Here is a 19,426-nt window from a genome sequence, read left to right as displayed (position 1 = left end):
CAGGGCAGGGCCAGGAAGTTAAGGGGTGTTTTCAACGAATGCGGAGGGAGGGTTTCTCCCCAAATGTAGTTTCTTGCGCTGCACTTATAGGAGGATATGCCCAGCAAGGGCGGGCCAACGTGGCAGACTTTCACACGGGCTCCATCGTTTTGTCGATGCACCTAGGACATCGATACGCACAGGGAGAAGGACCGAAGCGTGGACTCTTGGCTATTTTTACAAGCTTGTAGGGAGATGCAGGGCTCTCTATAGCTTTCTAAAGCCAAGGTGGGAATGCAGCCTCTGGGATGTCGTCTCTTGCAGCGGGTTAAGTGCAGGAGATGCCCAACATCGTTGATGCAAGGAAGTCCATTGGCGATAGACATTCAATCGCACGGTGAGTAAGCATTATCATTTTTTGATTTTTGACACTGAGAATGTAGTTAATGAACACACTAAAAATTGCACGCTGTCGTGGGAATGGCACGTTCACTCGTATTATAAAAATTGGGAAGGACTATGCAAACTCCCCCATGCAAGGAGTCTTGCATGTTTTCTTTTTTTAAAACATAAAAATGGAACAACAAACAATTAATAACATTGACATCTTCTATGATCATGAACATTGAAGTTGACAAAACTCTTAACACTCCTTGTGGTTTTTGGCGAGATACCCCTCTGAAACACTACAATCGGTAACCAATTTATGCAGAAGTACACCACTAAACCACGACGATCGGTATCCCAAACACTCTCAGGTGAAAAAGTCTAACACTCTTTCATGAAATCTCTCTCTCTTCTCTCTCTCTCTCTCTCTCTCTCTCACACACACACACACACACTTTCCAATATTTTGTTCGATCTCAATTCGATGGAACATAGCTAACGAAGCACTCTAGTTTTGATTTTATATACTAAGTGTGAGTCGTGTGCATGCATCTCCATGCGGCCTTGATGGCTTTGGATCTCCTTGCAATACCTGAGCTAGCGGACTCCGTGATTGCGGTCCTTCTTCGGGGGCATGGGCCCTTTTGGTGGTGGTAGGAGGGCATGTAGTGTCAACCTCTCCCTACTCGGATCTTTTGCCATCACGGCACATTCGCAGTGCTCTGTCTCACTGTGCGGCCCTACTTCATGATAGCACATTCGCCTCACTCTCTCTCTCTCTCTCTCTCTCTCTCTCTCTCTGCGCATCGTTACTCCCACCATCGCCTCCCTTCATGTCTAGTTGTGTCTCTCTTGCAAGACTCAAGGTCGTCAGGCGCGACACTCAACACACAAAGTCATCAATGACATGCACGGCTCCCATTCACCATGGTATCCAAATACGCAGAGCAAGAAAAAATCCTTCTTTGTCGGTATTGGGTTGGCGCTCACACATACCGTCTCTCTCTATCTGTGCTCGCTCTAGGCCTCCTGCGTTGCCTGCACACGTAAAAATGTCCCTCCGTAACTCTTGACACTCAGTATTTCTCTCTCTCTCTCTCTCCCCCCCCCCCCCCCCCCTTACACACGTCATGTCTCCTCTTTTCACCCTCAAACACATGGGAGGATCTATTGAGATTCTATCTAATGAAGCTGGTCAAACAAAATTTAGCACACCTATTCCAGAAGGAGACTCAAAAAAAAAAAAAAAGGTTGAGGCACCTAATTCTTATTATCTTTCTGTCTAATTACTGTTCCAAAATTGTAGCAACATACCTAGCTCCCATGTAATTCTTTTTTAAGTCCATCTTGATCCAAGTCAAGTAATTTGTTTTGATGCTCCAACACAATTGATACGTACTTTCAATTCTTTATATGGAATCTCCACAAGATACTGCACCCTCTCTCCATTTCAAAGGCTACACAAAAGCCATAAGCTCTCCTCTTGTGCCTGTTCCCACGCACGCACACACATCTTTGATCCTTGCCCATCCTTGTAGCTCTTTCTATACTCGACAATGAACAATGCCCTGCCTGGGTTGTTGCACATGCCAAAGCCATGTGCTCTGTCCTTGTTTCTCTCTCTCTCTCTCAAGCTCAAGAGGGATTGCGGGCATCTATCTGGACCAATACCTCTAGCTAAGACTTTCACCCAATCGGCAAGTCCCCCTAGAGTACCTTCCATACAAAGAACTTCATCCTAAATGGCCATTGTGGGCACCATATGTTCTTTACAATTGTCACCCATCTTGCCTCCGACCATTGCTTGCCCCATTGCTTGTTCAAGGGGGAGAACCAATCCACCGAGAACATGAGGATGTTGTACACCTCCTTGGTGTGTGTTTTATGGAAGTGCTTGTCTATGGGCCACCACCATGCTTTCCAACCAAACTTAGACTCGTAGGTCGGTAGGCAACAACTATCAAGCCGTTCTGATACTCTATTTACTAGCAATCTTTTAGCCCCATTGGTGTGTGGTTTACGGAAGTGTTTGTTTATGGGCCACCGCCATGCTTTCCAATCAAACCTAGACTTGCAGGTCAGTAGGCAACAACTATCAAGCCGTTCTAATACTCTATTTACTAGCAATCTTTCAACCCCATTGAGATTAAACTCGTATGCTAGTTGGTCCAATCCTTTTCAGTCACCACTATTATAGGCCCAAAACTAGCCCAGTCGTTGGAGTCCTTTGTTGTTCATCTTTCTGGCTACCTCCCTCCAAGTAGGGTTCAACTAGATGCTTCCCGCCTTAGAGAACCAAGGAGACCATTAAGACAAGGAGTTGTGAAAGTATCTAGTTACCTCTCCCCATTCCAAGGCTTCCGCTGCATTGTTGCACTTTCGAGCCAACTTGCCAGTTTAGCCCCCAAGCTTCAAGTAAGACCATCACAAGGCAAGCAACTTATTGTGCATATCAAGCCCTTTCCGCTGGCCACCTTGTGAGCATAGTTTGACATTGTCCATCATGTCCTTTGTCATAACAGCCCATGCTTGATCTTGCTTTGTGATTGCAACCACAAACTTGGCACAATGGGCCTCCATGTGAGTACTAGGGTTTAGAATTCCTAGACTGCCTTGCCTCATTGGCCTCGCTATGGCCTCCCATCTTTCCCACTCTGAAGGCAATGAGTCTTTATTGTTGTTTTTCCAGAGATATCTTTTCACTACTTTTAAGAACTCCTTCGAGTTGCACTTAGCTATCTTAAGCAGTGGGCCATTAAATGCTATATATGGGAGCATAAACGAATTGACCAATTTCAATCTGCTTGCGAACGAGAGAAGCACATACTCCCACCTACACAACTTTCTCCTTATCTTATCCAACACCAGAGAATCTTTTCTTGTGGGCTATATCCACCCCCATAGGGGCTCCTAGGTGCCTAAACACCATCCCTTTGGACACAATCTCCCCATACCACATTGTCTGACTGAACGAGTCATCTTCTGAGAGGGAGATCAATTTAGATTTTTCAATATTGCACTTTGACCCTGATGCAATGGCATACATTTGCACAATCTCTAAAGCCTTCATGATCACTTAAGGACAAGACTTGAGGAAAAGTAATGAATCATCCACACACATCTTCGCCAATAGTTGATTGTTGTTGGGGAGGGATAGCCCTAGAATCTCCCCTCTTGAAGCATTGTCACCAGTGGGGATAATATCCAATGGCAAACAAAAGAGGAGGTAGTGGTTAGCCTTGCTTAATTGATTCTTTTAACTCAAAAGCCCCCACAATTCGCTCATTAAATAAGAGCTCAGATTGGCTACCAGCACCCAATGTGCTAACCAACCGGCACATCCTCGGTCCAAAGCCCATTGATTTTATGACCTCTTTAGTAAAGGGCCATGTGATCCTATCATACGCTTTATCTAAATCCAATTGTAGTAATACACACTTTTGCTTAGTGGATGATGCAAACTCTATGCCAACCATTGCCACTAGAATGCTGTCATAGATAGATCTCTCTTTTATAAATCCATGTTGGTGGGGGTTGAGATCTTTTCAAGTAGGGGAGAGAGCTTGAGAGCAACAATTTTGGTGATTATTTTGTATGCCACTGACATCATAGTTATTGGGTGCCTGTGATTCAACTGGGAGAAGCAAACTTGTTAGGGATCGGTTTGATAAAGCCTCTTTTGACGCTCAAATCGAGAGCTCCATTGACAAGATCTTGGTTAGATGTAACATTTAATGGCCTAAAAACTTGTGTGTAGCGGAAATTAGCATGAACATAGTGGGAATTTTATTAGAATAGATTCCTAATGAGAATTACAAGAGTGCTTGGGTGGAGAGAGCAACAAAAAGCATAAAACCTAGTTAGATAGCATGAACAGCTATTGACAACAGTTGAGGACTGGATTTTCATGGAGCCGGTCCCCCCTCCAAAAGGCTTTGTATTATGGTTTCTCCCATCAAGAGAGACATTGTACAATACAATTCTTTGTGTTCCTTCAAGACTAGCTAGTGCAATGAAGATGAAAGCTTCATGCACTAAGCAAAACACTTATCAAACACAACATCAATTCTCCCCAGTCTCAGACCCAAGACCTCACACACCTTCGAAGATGGTGAGAGCTAGCAGGGTATGAGAGTAGATTGAGAGGAAGTAGGAGTATTCTTACGAGAAAGATGTACATCTCCTCACATAATCACTCATATTAGCATAGCTTAGCTTAGTAATTAGCATGGTAGAGGAGATGATCATGCATTGAAGCTTGTATCTTGGTTGGATTTGCATCACAAAGCCAAGAGTTGTTGGTGTAGGCCTCCCTTCTCACAAGCTTGGAGTAGGTGATAAGCTTTCCATTAAAGATTGGGAAGGAGAGAGAGTCCTCTTTACTTCACACATGAGATTGTGTGAGTGTGTGTGATAATGCCTTGCAAAAATCAGCCCCCTCTCTCTCTTGGTCGACCCCTCTTGCTATTTGCTCATGCTACCCTCTCATTGGACGTCCATAGGTCTAGCCAATGACAATTAAGCAGCATAAGTGATAGCCTTCTGACATTTGTCTCCCTTTCCCCTTTTGTGAGAGCTTTAGGTAATTTAATAATTCAACTAAACTCTCATTGGACCCCTTTGCCTCCTGGCCAATAGGAATCAGGCAAGCCATTGGCCTGCTGAATGTTCATTGGACCCCTTGGGAGACTATCCAATACTCTTCTAGAGGACTTAATTCTCATTGGTTCTTTTATTAAGTGTTTTTAAATTAATTAAACTAGATTTACTCTAGCCTAATTCTCATTGGTCCACCTCCAAGGCCGTCCAATAGGAATTGGGTACACCTTGTGGGCATCTGGGCTAGGGAGCTGACATGTGTCCATCATTCCCTTTGTGTAAAGAGAGCTTGTGTGTATGTGTGACTTTCTCTCTCATCCCCTACAAGCAAGGCTCGCCCCCTCCTATGTAGGGATTTGTAAAGACTTTTGGGACACACAAAAAGCATCGAATTCCCCCCAAGGTTGATTGTTGGACACAACCTTTGAATTTTGGAACCTTAGCATTTTGGAAGTCTTAATGGGCTGAACCTTAGGGTCTTTTTAGCCCATTGTTGCACATGGCTCTTTTACAGATGGCCCCCCCTTTGGATCCCTATTTTCCCTCCTTTGGATCCCTACTGTGGCCGGTCTGCTAGCTTAACAAATATTCTATCTTTTTCTCCCCTGGCACTTCCCCATATTAAATGATCAGTTTAACATGAGAAAATCATTTAGGAGAATTAGATATTGATTATTATGACATTACCTCTCTCTTGAAATCATAGTCATCCTCGACTATGGTGTAGATAAGATAAAGCATATTCATGAGTCCTTTTCTTAGCGGGTAGAGGATCGGTGCTTGAGAGCCTAAGGCTGCCGCAAGCATGTTTGCACATTAGTCCTATCAATCTTCCATAGCAAAGTGACAAGCTCTACTTGGTGTTTGGGAGACGTCGTCTCCGCAAACTTGATCTAAGCATGCATACTACTTCATTTTTGTGCACAATAAAGAAAAAGGGAGTCTTATAAAACAAAAACTTTGTTCATTTTTTAACATTTTGTACATTTGCTTACTCTTGGGAAGCATTGTAAGCATTGACAAGGTTTAGGTTATCCTTTAATTGTATGCCTTGCATCCATCTAGCATCTTCAAGAGGATAATTCTTAAACTTAATAAGATATCGTCGGATAGTCTTACCGCCTCTTAGTACCTTGTCTTCATGTCGGAGAATGGACTCGGTCTGCAGCACCTCTTCATGGTCCTCGATCTCCGGTGGGTCTTCAGTAGTTGGTTCTTGAGGTGGCTCTCCTTTGTAATGCTTTAATAGGCTCACATGGAAAGCATTGTGTATGAGCCAATGATTGGGCAACTTGAGTTGATAGGCCATCTCATTGATTGGCCTAAGAATCTGGAAGGGACCATAGTACCTTTTTGCTAGTTTGGCATAGTACTTTTGGTGTCCAGTAGGATTCTTGCCCGTCGTGTGCCTTAATCGAGCCTTGGGAAACTTTAATAAGACCCAATCATTTTCTTTAAAGGCTTGGGCTCTTCTGTGCTTGTCAGCAGCAACCTTTTGCCTTTGCTGTGAGATAGAGATAGCATCCTTAATCTTTTCAAAAGATTCTTGTAGGTCCCGGCTATACTCATCTGCAGCAAAGATCTTCCCATGTACCTTAAGTAGCAAGGGACTTTTTGATCTTCCCTCAATTACCTCGAAAGGTGCTTTTCCCGTGGAAGTATGTACAGTATTATTGTAAGCATACTCCACTAAGGATAAGTACTTCTCCCATTGGGATCTTTGATCTACTTTAGTTACATAGGCTTTTAGTAGATCGAGAATTGTTAGGTTATCTATTTCACTTTGGCCATCCGTTTGTGGATGATAGGCCGAAGAGAAGTTTAGCCTTGTCCCTAAATTCTCAAAGAGACCCTTCCAGAAATTACTAGTCATTCTAGGATCTCTATCCGACACTATGGACATTGGCAAGCCATGGTACTTGAAAATTTGTGAAATGAAGAGGGTTGCCATTTGATGGGCTTTGATAGTCTTTTTGACAGGTATAAAATGAGCTTGTTTACTAAACCTGTCTACTATCGTCCATATTCCTGTATTCCCATGGATAGAATTAGGCAATCCAAAGATAAAATCCATGGATATGCTCTCCCATGGTGAATTAGGGATTGGCAAGGGTTGAAGCAATCCAAGTTGCTTCCCTCTATCAAATTTTTTCTTTTGGCATACCACACATTTAGAAACATACTCTTGTATGTTCACTTTCATGGTAGGCCAAAAGAAATATGTTTGAATTCCCTTTAAGGTAGATTGAATCCCTCTATGCCCCGCATAAGGTGGAGCATGAGATTCATACATTACTTTCTCACGTAGTGAGTTAGTAACACATAGTCTATTGCCGTAGAGAAGATAACCATCTTGTAAAGTATATGGTTCTTCTTTCTTCCCTAATGCAAGGGCTGAAATCACATCTCTAAAACTGGGATCAATAGCATACTCATCTATCATTGAAGATAGATCATTGTGAGTTGCTATGGAAACCGCATTCACTCTCGGTCCAACAATATGAAAATGAAATTGCGAAAGGAAATTTTCCCACCTCATTTGTTTTTTGGAGAGCTTGGCCTACGTCATGAAGTACTTAAGACTTTGGTGATCCGTTCGTAGAATGAAAGGAGTCCCCAATAAATAGTGCTTCCATGAGTCTAAGGCATGTAGAACTGCAAGGACTTCCTTTTCATATATGCCTAGAGCTTGCTCAACAGGGTCGAGCCTTCGACTTTCATAGCCTATGGCATGCCCTTCTTGGAGCAAAACAACTCCAAGGCAATCACCACAAGCATCACATTGGACCTCAAATGGTTTTGAGAGATCCGGTAGTGTAAGCACAGGTTGAGAGATAAGGTTTTCTTTAAGCTTTTCAAAAGCATTGTTCTCCTTAGCAGACCATGTGTACCTAACGCTTTTCTTTGTTAGGTCATGTAATGGTCCCGCAATTTGTGAGAAATTTTCTATGAAGCATCTATAGTATTCACACATACCTATAAAGCTTCTTAGTTCATGAAGATTCTTTGGTTTAGGCCATCCTTTTATTACCTCTAACTTTGATGGATCCATTTGGATGCCATCTTGAGAGATAATGTGACCTGAATACTGAATCTCTTGCAAGAAAAATTCACTTTTCTTTCGATTAACATAAAGTTTATTCTCTCTTAAAACTTGAAATATTACCTGGAGGTGTTGCTTGTGTTCGTCTAATGAATTAGAGTAGATGATAATATCATCAAAGAACACTCCAGTGAAGGTTCGATGAGGCCTGAACAGCTTCTCCATCAAGCGGTTGAATGTGGCTGGTGCATTGGTCAAGCCAAAAGGCATGACAATGTATTCTAAAGACCAAATGTGGTGCGAAATGCGGTCTTTACAATATCTTGATCAACTATCCTTATTTGGTGATAGCCACTTTTTAGGTCAATCCTACTGAAGTAGGTCGATCCTTGTAGCTTATCAAATAGGTATTCTACCCGTGGAACGGGAAACCTATTCTTGATAGTGATCCTATTTAGTGCTCTATAGTCGACACACATACGATATGTGAGGTCTTTTTTTTACACTAATAGCACAGGTGAGCAAAATGGAGATGAGCTAGGCCTAACCATGCCCTTCTCAACTAACTCATGCACTTGCCACATAATCTCCTCTTGTTGATCTTGAGAAACTCTATAAGGAGGTTTGTTAGGCGGTGAACTTCCTGGAAGAAGTTCAATTGCATGGTCATCATTACCTCGTTTAGGAGGTAGCTCACAAGGGATGTCATCAATAAAGACATCTTGAAACCCCTTGAGAAAATTGGATAACTCTAATTCCTTTTGGTTGCTTTTATTTTCTTTTGCTAAAGCATTAGGTTCATTTTGAGAATCTAAAAAAAAAACATGTACACGGAAATAGAGCTCTTTATTGACTTGTTGAAAGTTGGTGTATGTACAATGGGGATAGTGTTACCCATTTCCTTAACATCTATATACATGTCTTTTTCCCTGAACTTAAAGGAGATTCTCCTTTCAGGAAATTTAACATTGGCAGCTAGGCGATCAAAACATGGTGCCCCTAGGATTACATCCTCATGCTTGAAAGGAGAGATAAAGAAGTCCTCTTTGTCCACATAGCTTTGGACATGAAGCCTCAATTTCCCGATTAAGGGAGTGACTGAAGCTTCTTGCCCCTTGAAAGCACTGTATGCGGGTAGAACATCTCCCATCTCATAGTCTTGTATGCCTAGCTTGGTGGCCAACTCTATAGATATAAAATTGTGAGTAGAACCAGGGTCAAAGAGAATAAAAGCATCATGTTCTCTTACCTTTCCCCAAGCATGGCATAGAGGAGATCCTTTGTGGTGAATTTGGTGAGTCTCCTCCTCTTGGATTTCAACCAAGGTAGCTCTAGGAGGATCTTGGCGGCTGTTCTTTTGGGGACAAGCGCGATACGCATGCCCTTGTTCATTGCACTTGAAACACCAGTTATCCTTGCGATAATGGTCAAGCTCTTCAGGAGAGTTTGTTTCTACCTTTGTAAACTCCCTTCTCTTTAGCTTTGTTGGAGTTGCCCTTAGGAGACTTTTGGACATTGTCCTTCCCCTTAGGCTCTTTGGAACCCTTGTTTTCCGTGGGCTTATTATTTCTTTTAGCCCCCATTTGGAAATTGATTCGAGAGGCCACCATAGCATGGTGTATTACCGCCGATATGGTACGTGGTCTTTGGAAGTTGACAAACTCCACCATTTCTTTGGTTAAGCTCGCACAAAAGTGTTGCTTTTTCTCTTCAAAATCCAACTTGTTGAAGACAGTGGCTTTGATTTGTAGGTTCCAAAACTTGTCTACATATTTGTGGATGGATTCATAGGGAGAGAGCTTTAAGCTTTGCCATTCGGTGAGTACTTTGTCTTTGGCATCGGTGGCCAAAAACTGCTTTATAATGGAAGCCTTGAAAGCTTTCCATGTTCGTGGAGCTTCACCGTTGGCTCGTAGGCTAGACCACCATTGCCTGGCAGACTTTTGAAAGTGCATAGCTACATGGCATCGCTTAAAGGACTCCGTGAAGCCCTCATCTCCAAACGCCGCATCAAATTGTTGGATAAAGGCCAAGACTTTGTCCGTAGCACCAAAGGTGCCATCATAGGTAAGGAAAGAGATGCTCTTCCCTCCCTCTTTGAACTTCTTCAGCTTGGACGACCTCTTCCATGCGGCATAGGATTTCCTATGGCCTCTTCTTTTTGATGGTTCAAAGGTTGCACCATCATTTTCTTCAGAAGGTGAAGAATTTGAAGAAGGTGGAGAAGAGGGTGACCTCTTTCTCGCCTTTTTCTTGTCTTGATCTTCGTCGTCTTCACCATCACTTTCATAAGAGGAAGAGGATGAAGAAGATGGAGAAGAGGGTGTCCTCTTTCTTTCCTTTTTCTTCTCTTGCTTTTTATTATCCCTCTTTGAATTATGGTGTGGAGAAGGGTGCGATGGTCTTCTCCGCTTTGGTGGTGATGGAGAGCGTTTAGCCCCCCGTCTTCGTGGAGCCATCTCCGTCGAGGTGGCGGGAGACTCACTTCTTTCTCGTTCCTTCGGTGGAGGCTCTTGACTTCTCCTTTGGGAAGGAGATGCATCATCAAGAAGTAAATTCTTGAGCCCTTCATATGGATTCTCTTCTTCTTCCCGAATAGGAGAGAGACCTCTTTTGGAAGTCTCACAAGGAGGCTTCCTAGGTGTTCTCTTGTCATGGTGGTGAGCTTGGAGAATCCCATGAGCATGGAGTTTCCATTGCACTTCACTTTGGAGAGATGGATTTCCCATGGCTTGTTGAAGCCTAGAAACAAGATAGTTAACAAGCATCGAAGCATCATTAGTAGCTTGCTCATCAACAAAATCAAAGTTATCAACATTAATTTCACTCTCTTTACTATTGTCAGCCATTCTAACAACTTTTAGGTGTAAACTTTTTAGGTGTACTTTGGCACTTCAAGCCCTAGTTGCTACTCCTCTTTACCCCTTTAGAAAAAGCACTCAAGCTATTGTACCCATGGCTCGAATACCATTAATTGCAAGGAATAGAAGAGAGGGTTGTTCAACACCAAAACAGCACCGGCTCCTGTCAAGCTTCTAATAGCTCAATAGTGGTTAAGCTGTAGGAAAGCCCCATAGGACTCCACTATTAAGAACATAGCTCTCGACGGTGATGCCTCGTTAACTTCACGAAGGCAGGTGCACTGCAAGGCTGAAAAATCCCTATACTACTTACTCAGAGGCAATTAATAATACCAACCATTTATAGCTAGCTTGAGGACCTCCCTTCTTGAGCAAGAAAAGAGAAACCTTGTGCTCTGATACCAATGTAACATTTAATGGCCTAAAACCTTGTGTGTAGCGGAAATTAGCATGAACATAGTGAGCATTTCATTAGAATAGATTCCTAATGAGAATTACAAGAGTGCTTGGGTGGAGAGAGCAACAAAAAGCATAACACCTAGTTAGATAGCATGAAAAAAACTTTCAAAAGAGAGAGAAATTAAGCTATTGTCAACAGTTGAGGACCGGATTTTCATGGAGCCGGTCCCCCCCTCCAAAAGGCTTTGTATTATGGTTTCTCCCATCAAGAGACACATTGTACAATACAATTCTTTGTGTTCCTTCAAGACTAGCTAGTGCAATGAAGATGAAAGCTTCATCCACTAAGCAAAACACTTATCAAACACAACATCAATTCTCCCCGGTCTCAGACCCAAGACCTCACACACCTTCGAAGATGGTGAGAGCTAGTAGGGTATGAGAGTAGATTGAGAGGAAGTAGGAGTATTCTTACGAGAAAGATGTACATCTCCTCACATAATCACTCATATTAGCATAGCTTAGCTTAGTAATTAGCATGGTAGAGGAGATGAGCATGCATTGAAGCTTGGCTCTTGGTTGGATTTGCATCACAAAGCCAAGAGTTGTTGGTGTAGGCCTCCCTTCTCACAAGCTTGGAGTAGGTGATAAGCTTGGAGTAGGTGATAAGCTTTCCATTAAAGCTTGGGAAGGAGAGAGAGTCTTCTTTACTTCACACACGAGATTGTGTGAGTGTGTGTGTGATAATGCCTTTCAAAAATCAACCCCCTCTCTCTCTTGGTCGACCCATCTTGCTATTTGCTCATGCTACCCTCTCATTGGACCTCCCTAGGGCTAGCCAATGACAATAAGAAGCATAAGTGATAGCCTTCTGACATGTGTCCCCCTTTCCTCTTTTGTGAGAGCTTTAGGTAATTTAATAATTCAACTAAACTCTCATTGGACCCCTTTGCCTCCTGGCCAATAGAATTAGGCAAGCCATTGGCCTGCTGAATGTTCATTGGACCCCTTGGGAGACTGTCCAATAGTCTTCTAGAGGACTTAATTTCTCATTGGTTCTTTTATTAAGTGTTTTTAAATTAATTAAACTAGATTTAATCTAGCCTAATTCTCATTGGTCCACCTCCAAGGCCATCCAATAGGAATTGGGTACACCTTGTGGGCACCTGGGCTAGGGAGCTGACATGTGTCCCTCATTCCCTTTGTGTAAAGGGAGCTTGTGTGTGTGCGTGTGACTTTCTCTCTCATCCCCTACAAGCAAGGCTCGCCCCCTCCTATGTAGGGATTTGTAAAGGCTTTTGGGACACACACAAAGCATCCAATTCCCCCCATGGTTGACCTTTGGACACAACCTTTGAATTTTGGAACCTTAGCATTTTGGAAGTCTTAATGGGCTGAACCTTAGGGTCTTTTTAGCCCATTGTTTCACATGGCTCTTTTACAGATGGCCCCCCCTTTGGATCCCTATTTTCCCTCCTTTGGATCCCTACTGTGGCCGGTCTGCTAGCTTAACCAATATTCTAGCTTTTTCTCCCCTGGCACTTCCCCATATTAAATGATCAGTTTAACATGAGAAAATCATTTAGGAGAATTAGATATTGATTATTACGGCAATTAGACATTCGCATGATTGGATACTTAAGCTCCTCCCAAAATTCTTTGAAGAACTCCAAAGTCATGCTGTCCCATCTAGGAGAATTCTCTTTGTCCAAATCTCACATTGCGTGAGAGCATTCCTCTGTGGAGAACGCCTTCTCCAAGATGTTGGCATTCAAAAGTGATGCCATTTTTTTAACACTTCTTAGAAGAGCATCTCTAGCTCCATCCACTTCCAATGAGCAAACCTCACACCGGCCAATTGCAAGTGGTTAAGCATCATACAAGACATTTTCATCCGGGTCCTTAATCTGCTTTCCTTCCCCATCGGACAATGAGTGGAAAATGCCCTTTGAGGGCCCTGAAGAAGTGAGATTGATTAGCCTCTTTTGATAGGAGGAAAATCTGTCTGGATAGAATTTTGGTCTTCTTCACCTCCTCGAGTTGTTGTTCAGTCAAGTCACATCTAGCTTCAAGCCACCTTTTGTGCTCGGCTTCAAAATCCGACCCTTCTTGTTTTTTGTAGTTAAAAGCTCTACTTCATCTGCAAGTAGATTTAAGCACTCCTCGTAGTGTTTCTTCCTTCTAGGGCCTGCAATCTTGATGAAGATATCCCAAGGCTTAGGGCATTCCAGATCCACATCTTTATCAAGCTTTCTCATAGCTTTTATGACCAGGCTTCTGAAGAGAGGGTCTTTAAAGAGATGAGCCCCTGTTGTCAATAGATTCTTCGATCCTTGGGGGCATTGACCTTCTACTTTGGCTTTTTGGAATTTCATGCTTAACGATAGGTGATTCGATAAGAAAATTATATATATATATATATATGATAATTTTATATATCAATAAAATAATATATAAAATAGATATTATAAATATAAATATAAAATAAGGACACTCTTAAAACTCTGTCAGTTTTTAGGCCAAAATTTAAAGCATTTGTTGGTATATACACTACAAATTGTAAATTTTTTCCTATCTGTCATGTAGCTAGGATTTTGCAATTTTAGCGAGTTAAAGATACGCTAGGAGATATTTTTTTATAAGACTCATAACAGCATGTTTGATGGTCCTTCTTTCTCTCACAACCCCTCCCATACACCTACCCCACACACTGTGAATCAAGTTCGGAGCAGGTGGCCTCCATGTGGAAGGTGGTTAGACCACCCTCTAAACCAAGGAATCGCATCCAGAACCGGATGTAGACAATCAAAATTGGTATTGGAGCGAGCACTAATTGAATAGTTTACACAGTCAATCCATATAAGACCTTCAATTGGATATTGAATTGGTGCATAAAGTGAGTTGCCTACTAGGGATGGCCGGCCCTTTTGCTGAGAGGTGGCCTCTATGGGCACACTTTCCGAACCCCCAGGCTTTTGCAATTTGCGAACACATTAATAAACTTCGTGTGCATTACAACCCTTGGTGAGATGAAAGATTGGCGGGTCGAAACCTCAAAATTGGGATTTGGATCGACATATGTCGTGAACTTACCATCTTTAGGCATGCGTGTTGGACAACATCAACATGCAAAACACTCACTTAAGAACAAAAATGTGTCTTGCATGTTGTTCATTTTGTCATCTTCCCTTTTGCAAGAAGTCATTTTGAGTAGGAGCAAGATCAGACTTGGTGTGTGTGTGTGTGTGTGTGTGTGTGTGTGTGTGTGTGTGTGTGTGTGTGTGTGTGTGTGTGTGTGTGTGTGTGTGAGAGAGAGAGAGAGAGAGAGAGAGAGAGAGGTTGGTGATGGAGTCGTCAGTTGTAGCAATATTGTATTTGGTACTAAGGCCTTGATCATGCAGCAAAGCAACATCACTCCAAAGAAGCCAAGCCCACATTCCCTCAACAGTGCCTCAAAAGACTTAAGAGAACAAAGGATTAAACATTATATTCATAGGAATTTGATCCCATGATGTAAGGATCTTAGTGTTTGAGAAAGGTGTGCTTAAGCTTAGCCTTGAGCTCGTACATTTGTGAGTAGGGGATATCGACTAGAAGAAAATAAACAATGGCCCATTAGTAGACATGATAAGGAGATGCCTGAGGAAATTTAGAGGTAGAGGAGTGATAAGGGGGAGGCAATCCATGTGGAGGCCATGCCTCCCAATTAGGTATCTCTCTCTCTCTCTCTCTCTCTCTCTCTCTCTCTCTCTCTCTCTCTCTCTCTCTCTCTCTCTCTCTCGTCATAGAGTAGAGGTAGCGACACTTCACAAGGCATAGGCAAAAAGAATCTCTCCCCCTCTCCCTCATCTCCCTCTCTCTCTCTCTCTCTCTCTCTCTCTCTCTCCAGCTCCTGCATCCTTCCTCGACACAAGCATAGTGGAGATGACATAGGGCGTCTACTCCATAGGTGCAAGTCCATGAATGGAGAAGGACGCTTAGGTGGAAGCTTGTAGGAAAGATGGATTTGCAGGCTTGCAAGGACACGTGAAGAGGTAGGGAAAGGAAGCGCACAACCGAGAGAAGTTTTTGGCAACACGAGCGAGAGGTACAAGATAGGTAATGAGGGGATCTTAAAGAATCTATTAATTAATGTATTTTATTCTAGGCAAGCTAGTAAGAGCCACTTTTTAAAAATAGATAATACAATTTTATATTAAAACACAATAAAAATTTCATATGATTGTAGGCACTTATTTAAACTTACTCTTCTTGTAATGGAAATGGGCTATTAACTTTGAGAGTATCGGAAATTAGAGAAGTACTTTTATGAAATTACTTTGTGAGCATAGCGGGTGAACTTAATTGATGGTGGTAGCAACATAAACACAGCATTTAGTTAACTTGGCATGAACAATACTTTTTCAAGAGAGAGAGTTTAGAGAACATGACAACATTTGAGGACCGAAATTATGTGGAGCTTGTCCCCTCTTGAATAGGCATTAGGAAAATTTTGAACTCATTTTTGGGCCTTTTAAGAGTGCCACATTATCAAAGTTGTACAAAAGAAAGCAACCCGGTAGACCCCTCTAAATATTGCTTAGAACCCCATGATATGACCTATCATTGGAAAGTTCTTGAAAAATGGATTCTAAAGAGCCAAGGTCCGAAAAGTTTGGATGACTTCTATGAAAGTTATGCCATTTTTTTTCAATCAGCCAGGTTTTGTTACCGTTACGGTAATCTAAAATCACCTTTTTCTAGATCTACATGAAGGCAATGTCCGATACATGCAGGCTATATATCAATAGATAGCATTTGAAGAGTAGATTCTAAATATCCAACCTCCAACAAGTTTAGATCTTATTTGCAAAAAATTTACCGATCCCCACTTTTTGAAAGCTATGCCACATCAACAATTCTTACAAGGCCCATTTTTGAGTCCAAACTTTTCCTAATGCATTTGTATGATAGTTTCTCCCACCAAGAGAGACTTATTACAATACAATCTTTGTGTTCCTTGTGACCTAGGTGATTCAATGAAGATGGAAAGCTTCATGCATCACGAGTATAACATAAACTTTGTGGAAAGCATTAACTATCCCAAGCCTCAGTCCCAAGACCTCAAACACCTTCGAAGGTGGAGAGACCTAGCAGGGAATGAGGGTAGGGAAGAGGAAGAAGACACATTTCATAGGAGAAAGAATTAGTTCCTCACTTATCATCACTCTTCTTGCTAGCATACATAATAGCATAGTAATGAAGATGGAGAAGATGGAAAGCTTAAGCATTGAAGCTTGGCTCTTGGTTGGATTTGCATTCCATAGCCAAGAGTGTTGGTGTAGGCTCTCAACCTCTCTACTTGCTTGGAGAAGGAGAGGGGGATATTTCACTTTGCATAATACACAATGAGAGGGTGTGTGGGAGAGTATACCCCTCAAGAAACCCCCTAGCTTGCTTTGGTCGACCCCCCCTTGTAGCTCATGCTTGAAGCTCATTGGACCCCTCCTGGCCTAGCCAATCACAAGCAAGGGCATATCAAGCAACAAGGGTAGCCTTGGGACAAGTGTCCCCCTTTCCCCTTTGAGAGAGAGGACTTGATAAATGATAAAACAATTAATTAAATACACTAAATTATCATTGGACCCCTTGGAAGGCCAACCAATAGGCTTTAGGCACATCATGAGGGTAACTTATCTAGGGGCTTCACATGTGTCCTACTTGCCTCTTGGGCAAGGGGTGTCCTTTGGGGGAGAGAGTGGTCAAGCAACCACCCCCCCTTCTTGTAGGGATTTGGTTTGACTTTTGTGACACCTCAAGCCCCTCAACCTTGGGCCCAATAATCACCAACAAGCTTGGCCCTTAAGCCCCTCAAGCTTGCGCTGGGTTCCCACCTCAAGTACAACCCTAGCATCCCAAGCATGGCAAGCACCTCACGCATCTCAATAATCAATCACTTCAAGCATCTCAAGCATCTCAATCATCAGGCATGACAAGCACCTCAAGTTTGGGCCGGGTTCCCACCTCAAGAATAGCCCTAGCTTACCTAAGATCAAAGGACTTTTAGCACTAACTATTGGAGGTCTTCAATGAAGCTAACCCTAAGGTCTTTAAGCTCCATTGGTTAGCCTTGCTCTTTGATAGTCCATCTCTCATTTGGGCCCCTTTACCGTTGGCCCCGTGTTGAGATACATCTATAAGCACATGTCTATATCCTAACCCTTGTTCCCGTTTATTCTCCCCCATTAAATGATCAGTTTAATATGAGAAAATCATTTGGTTTGGTTAGATATTAGATTTTATGACATTACCTCTCTCTTGAAATCATAGCCATCATCGACTATGAGGTAGAAGAGATAAAGCCTTAGTCATTAGTCAATCTTGCTTAGCGGGAAGAGGATCCCTTTTTACCCTACGACATCTTTCCAAGATAGATGACTAATCCATTTGGTTCTTGGGAGACATAGCTACCGCAAGCATGTCTGCTCTTTAGTCCGTTTCATTCTCCCAAGTAGAGTGACAAAGTCTACTTGGTGTTTGAAAGATGTTGTCATCACAAACATGATTCTAAGCATGCATACTATTTAAATTTGTGCACAATGAAAAGAGCACTAGTCTTATAAGACAAAAACATTGGTCATTTTAAAGAAATTTGTACATTTGCTTACTCATCTCTAATGTAGCATTGTAAGCAAATTTGTACATTTGCTTACTCATCTCTAATGTAGCATTGTAAGCATTGACAAGGTTCATACTATTTTTAAGTTGTACTCCTTGCATTCATCTAGCATCTTCAAAAGGATAATTTTTAAACTCAATAAGACACCGTTGAATAATCTTACCATGTCGTAGTACCTTGTCTTCATGTCGAAGGATAGCTTCGGGTTGTAGCACCTCTTCTTGGTCTTCAACTTCGGGAGGGTCTTCAATAATTGGTTCACTTGGTGGCTCTCCTTTGTAGGGCTTAAGTAGGCTCACGTGAAAAGCATTGTATATGAGCCAATGGTTGGGAAACTTGAGTTGGTAAGCCATCTCATTGATGGGCTTCAAGATTTAGAAAGGACCATAATATCTTTTTGTTAGCTTAGCATAATACTTTTGATGGCCCGTAGGATTTTTTCCCATGCTGTTTGCCTCAATCACGCCTTAGGAAACTTAAGTAGGACCCAATCATTTTCTTTGAACGTTAAGGACCTTCTATGCTTGTCAGCAGCAACAGCTTTTTGCCTTTGTTGAGAGATGGAAATATCCTCAATCTTTTGAATAGAATCTTGTAGGTATTGACCGCTGGGTCAACAACACAACATAACTCAAGTTTCGTACCAAAGTCTTATCTTTTGCGAGTTATGAAATGCTGCGGATTATGGCTATAAACATCATTTGTAATGAGTAGTTATTCTAGTTTCAGAAGCTGGGGTGCAATGGCACTTCCAGATTGTAAATACAAAGCCATTTGACCCTTTCAACCCCATTTTTGGTTAAACCTAAGGTAGCCTTAGTATATAAGGTACCTAGGTCATTTTGTAAAAGGGGAGGAACTTTAATCATAATCTAAACTGGAGCGCTGCCGTCTACTGTGTGTGAGAGAGAAAGAGAGTGAGCGTGAGCTTTATCCTCTCGCTACACCCGGCTCGCTCAACAAATTGGAGATCCGACTGCACCATTGTTGTAGGCTCAAGGAGAGCTACACGACAACGCCAAGCATTCCACGCAAGACAAAGCACACACACCGACGCATCTACGAGCTATTTGTGGCCATAAGTGTATCAAACGATGTCTGTTTTCTGCATGCTAGTAGTCTATAAAATTGTGGCGACATAAGCTACGCATAGGTACTCATAAATTTCAGTTTTGGGCACTTTCAAAATTCTGCTCTGTCATCCTACGCGTTTTCCGCAGACGGGTTTAGAGTGAGGGTTTTGAGTGTAGAAGCGTAGGGACAGGTGTATCCGAGTGAGGGGATGGTGTTCCTTAAGTTTCGTACGAATCTGGCATGATTAGGTGAGTTACCTTCCGTATGTGTGTATGTGGCTAGGTGGTGTAGTTGAGAGCAGTGAGGTTCTTGATTGTGGTTTAGTTGGCCTTCTAGAGTGTTGTATGTGTAGGATGGTCTCAGCCTAACAAGCTAAAGAGATTTCCTCCGTGTGCATATCATGTCATCCGTGTCCTCGATTGACAT

General features: G+C 42.3%; 1 protein-coding gene across 1 annotated transcript; it reads right to left on the bottom strand.

The window, feature by feature from the left end:
- Nucleotides 1-3,220: 3,220 nt before the first annotated feature.
- Nucleotides 3,221-10,857, bottom strand: LOC147418254 (uncharacterized). Its single transcript, XM_086507090.1, has 2 exons — nucleotides 9,552-10,857; nucleotides 3,221-3,393 (listed from the first exon to the last, which is right to left on the bottom strand). The coding sequence occupies exons 1-2, from the start codon at nucleotides 10,855-10,857 to the stop codon at nucleotides 3,221-3,223; spliced, it is 1,479 nt and encodes a 492-aa protein (XP_086363216.1).
- Nucleotides 10,858-19,426: the final 8,569 nt, after the last annotated feature.

The sequence above is a fragment of the Adiantum capillus-veneris genome, chromosome 30 (assembly GCF_014529385.1).
Source record: "Adiantum capillus-veneris isolate H3 chromosome 30, ASM1452938v2, whole genome shotgun sequence".
In the NCBI taxonomy this organism is placed as follows: domain Eukaryota; kingdom Viridiplantae; phylum Streptophyta; class Polypodiopsida; order Polypodiales; family Pteridaceae; genus Adiantum; species Adiantum capillus-veneris.
The sequence above is the reverse complement of the archived record's forward strand: the minus strand, read 5'-3'. Positions and strand labels throughout refer to the sequence as shown.

Excerpts from the sequence above, each read along its gene's own strand:
- LOC147418254 (XM_086507090.1), bottom strand. The coding sequence starts at position 10,857 with ATGGCTGACAATAGTAAAGAGAGTGAAATTAATGTTGATAACTTTGAT. Across the intron at positions 3,394-9,551 it reads TAAGCCCACGGAAAACAAGG|GGTCAAAGTGCAATATTGAA; the intron begins GTTCCAAAGAGC and ends CCATTGCATCAG.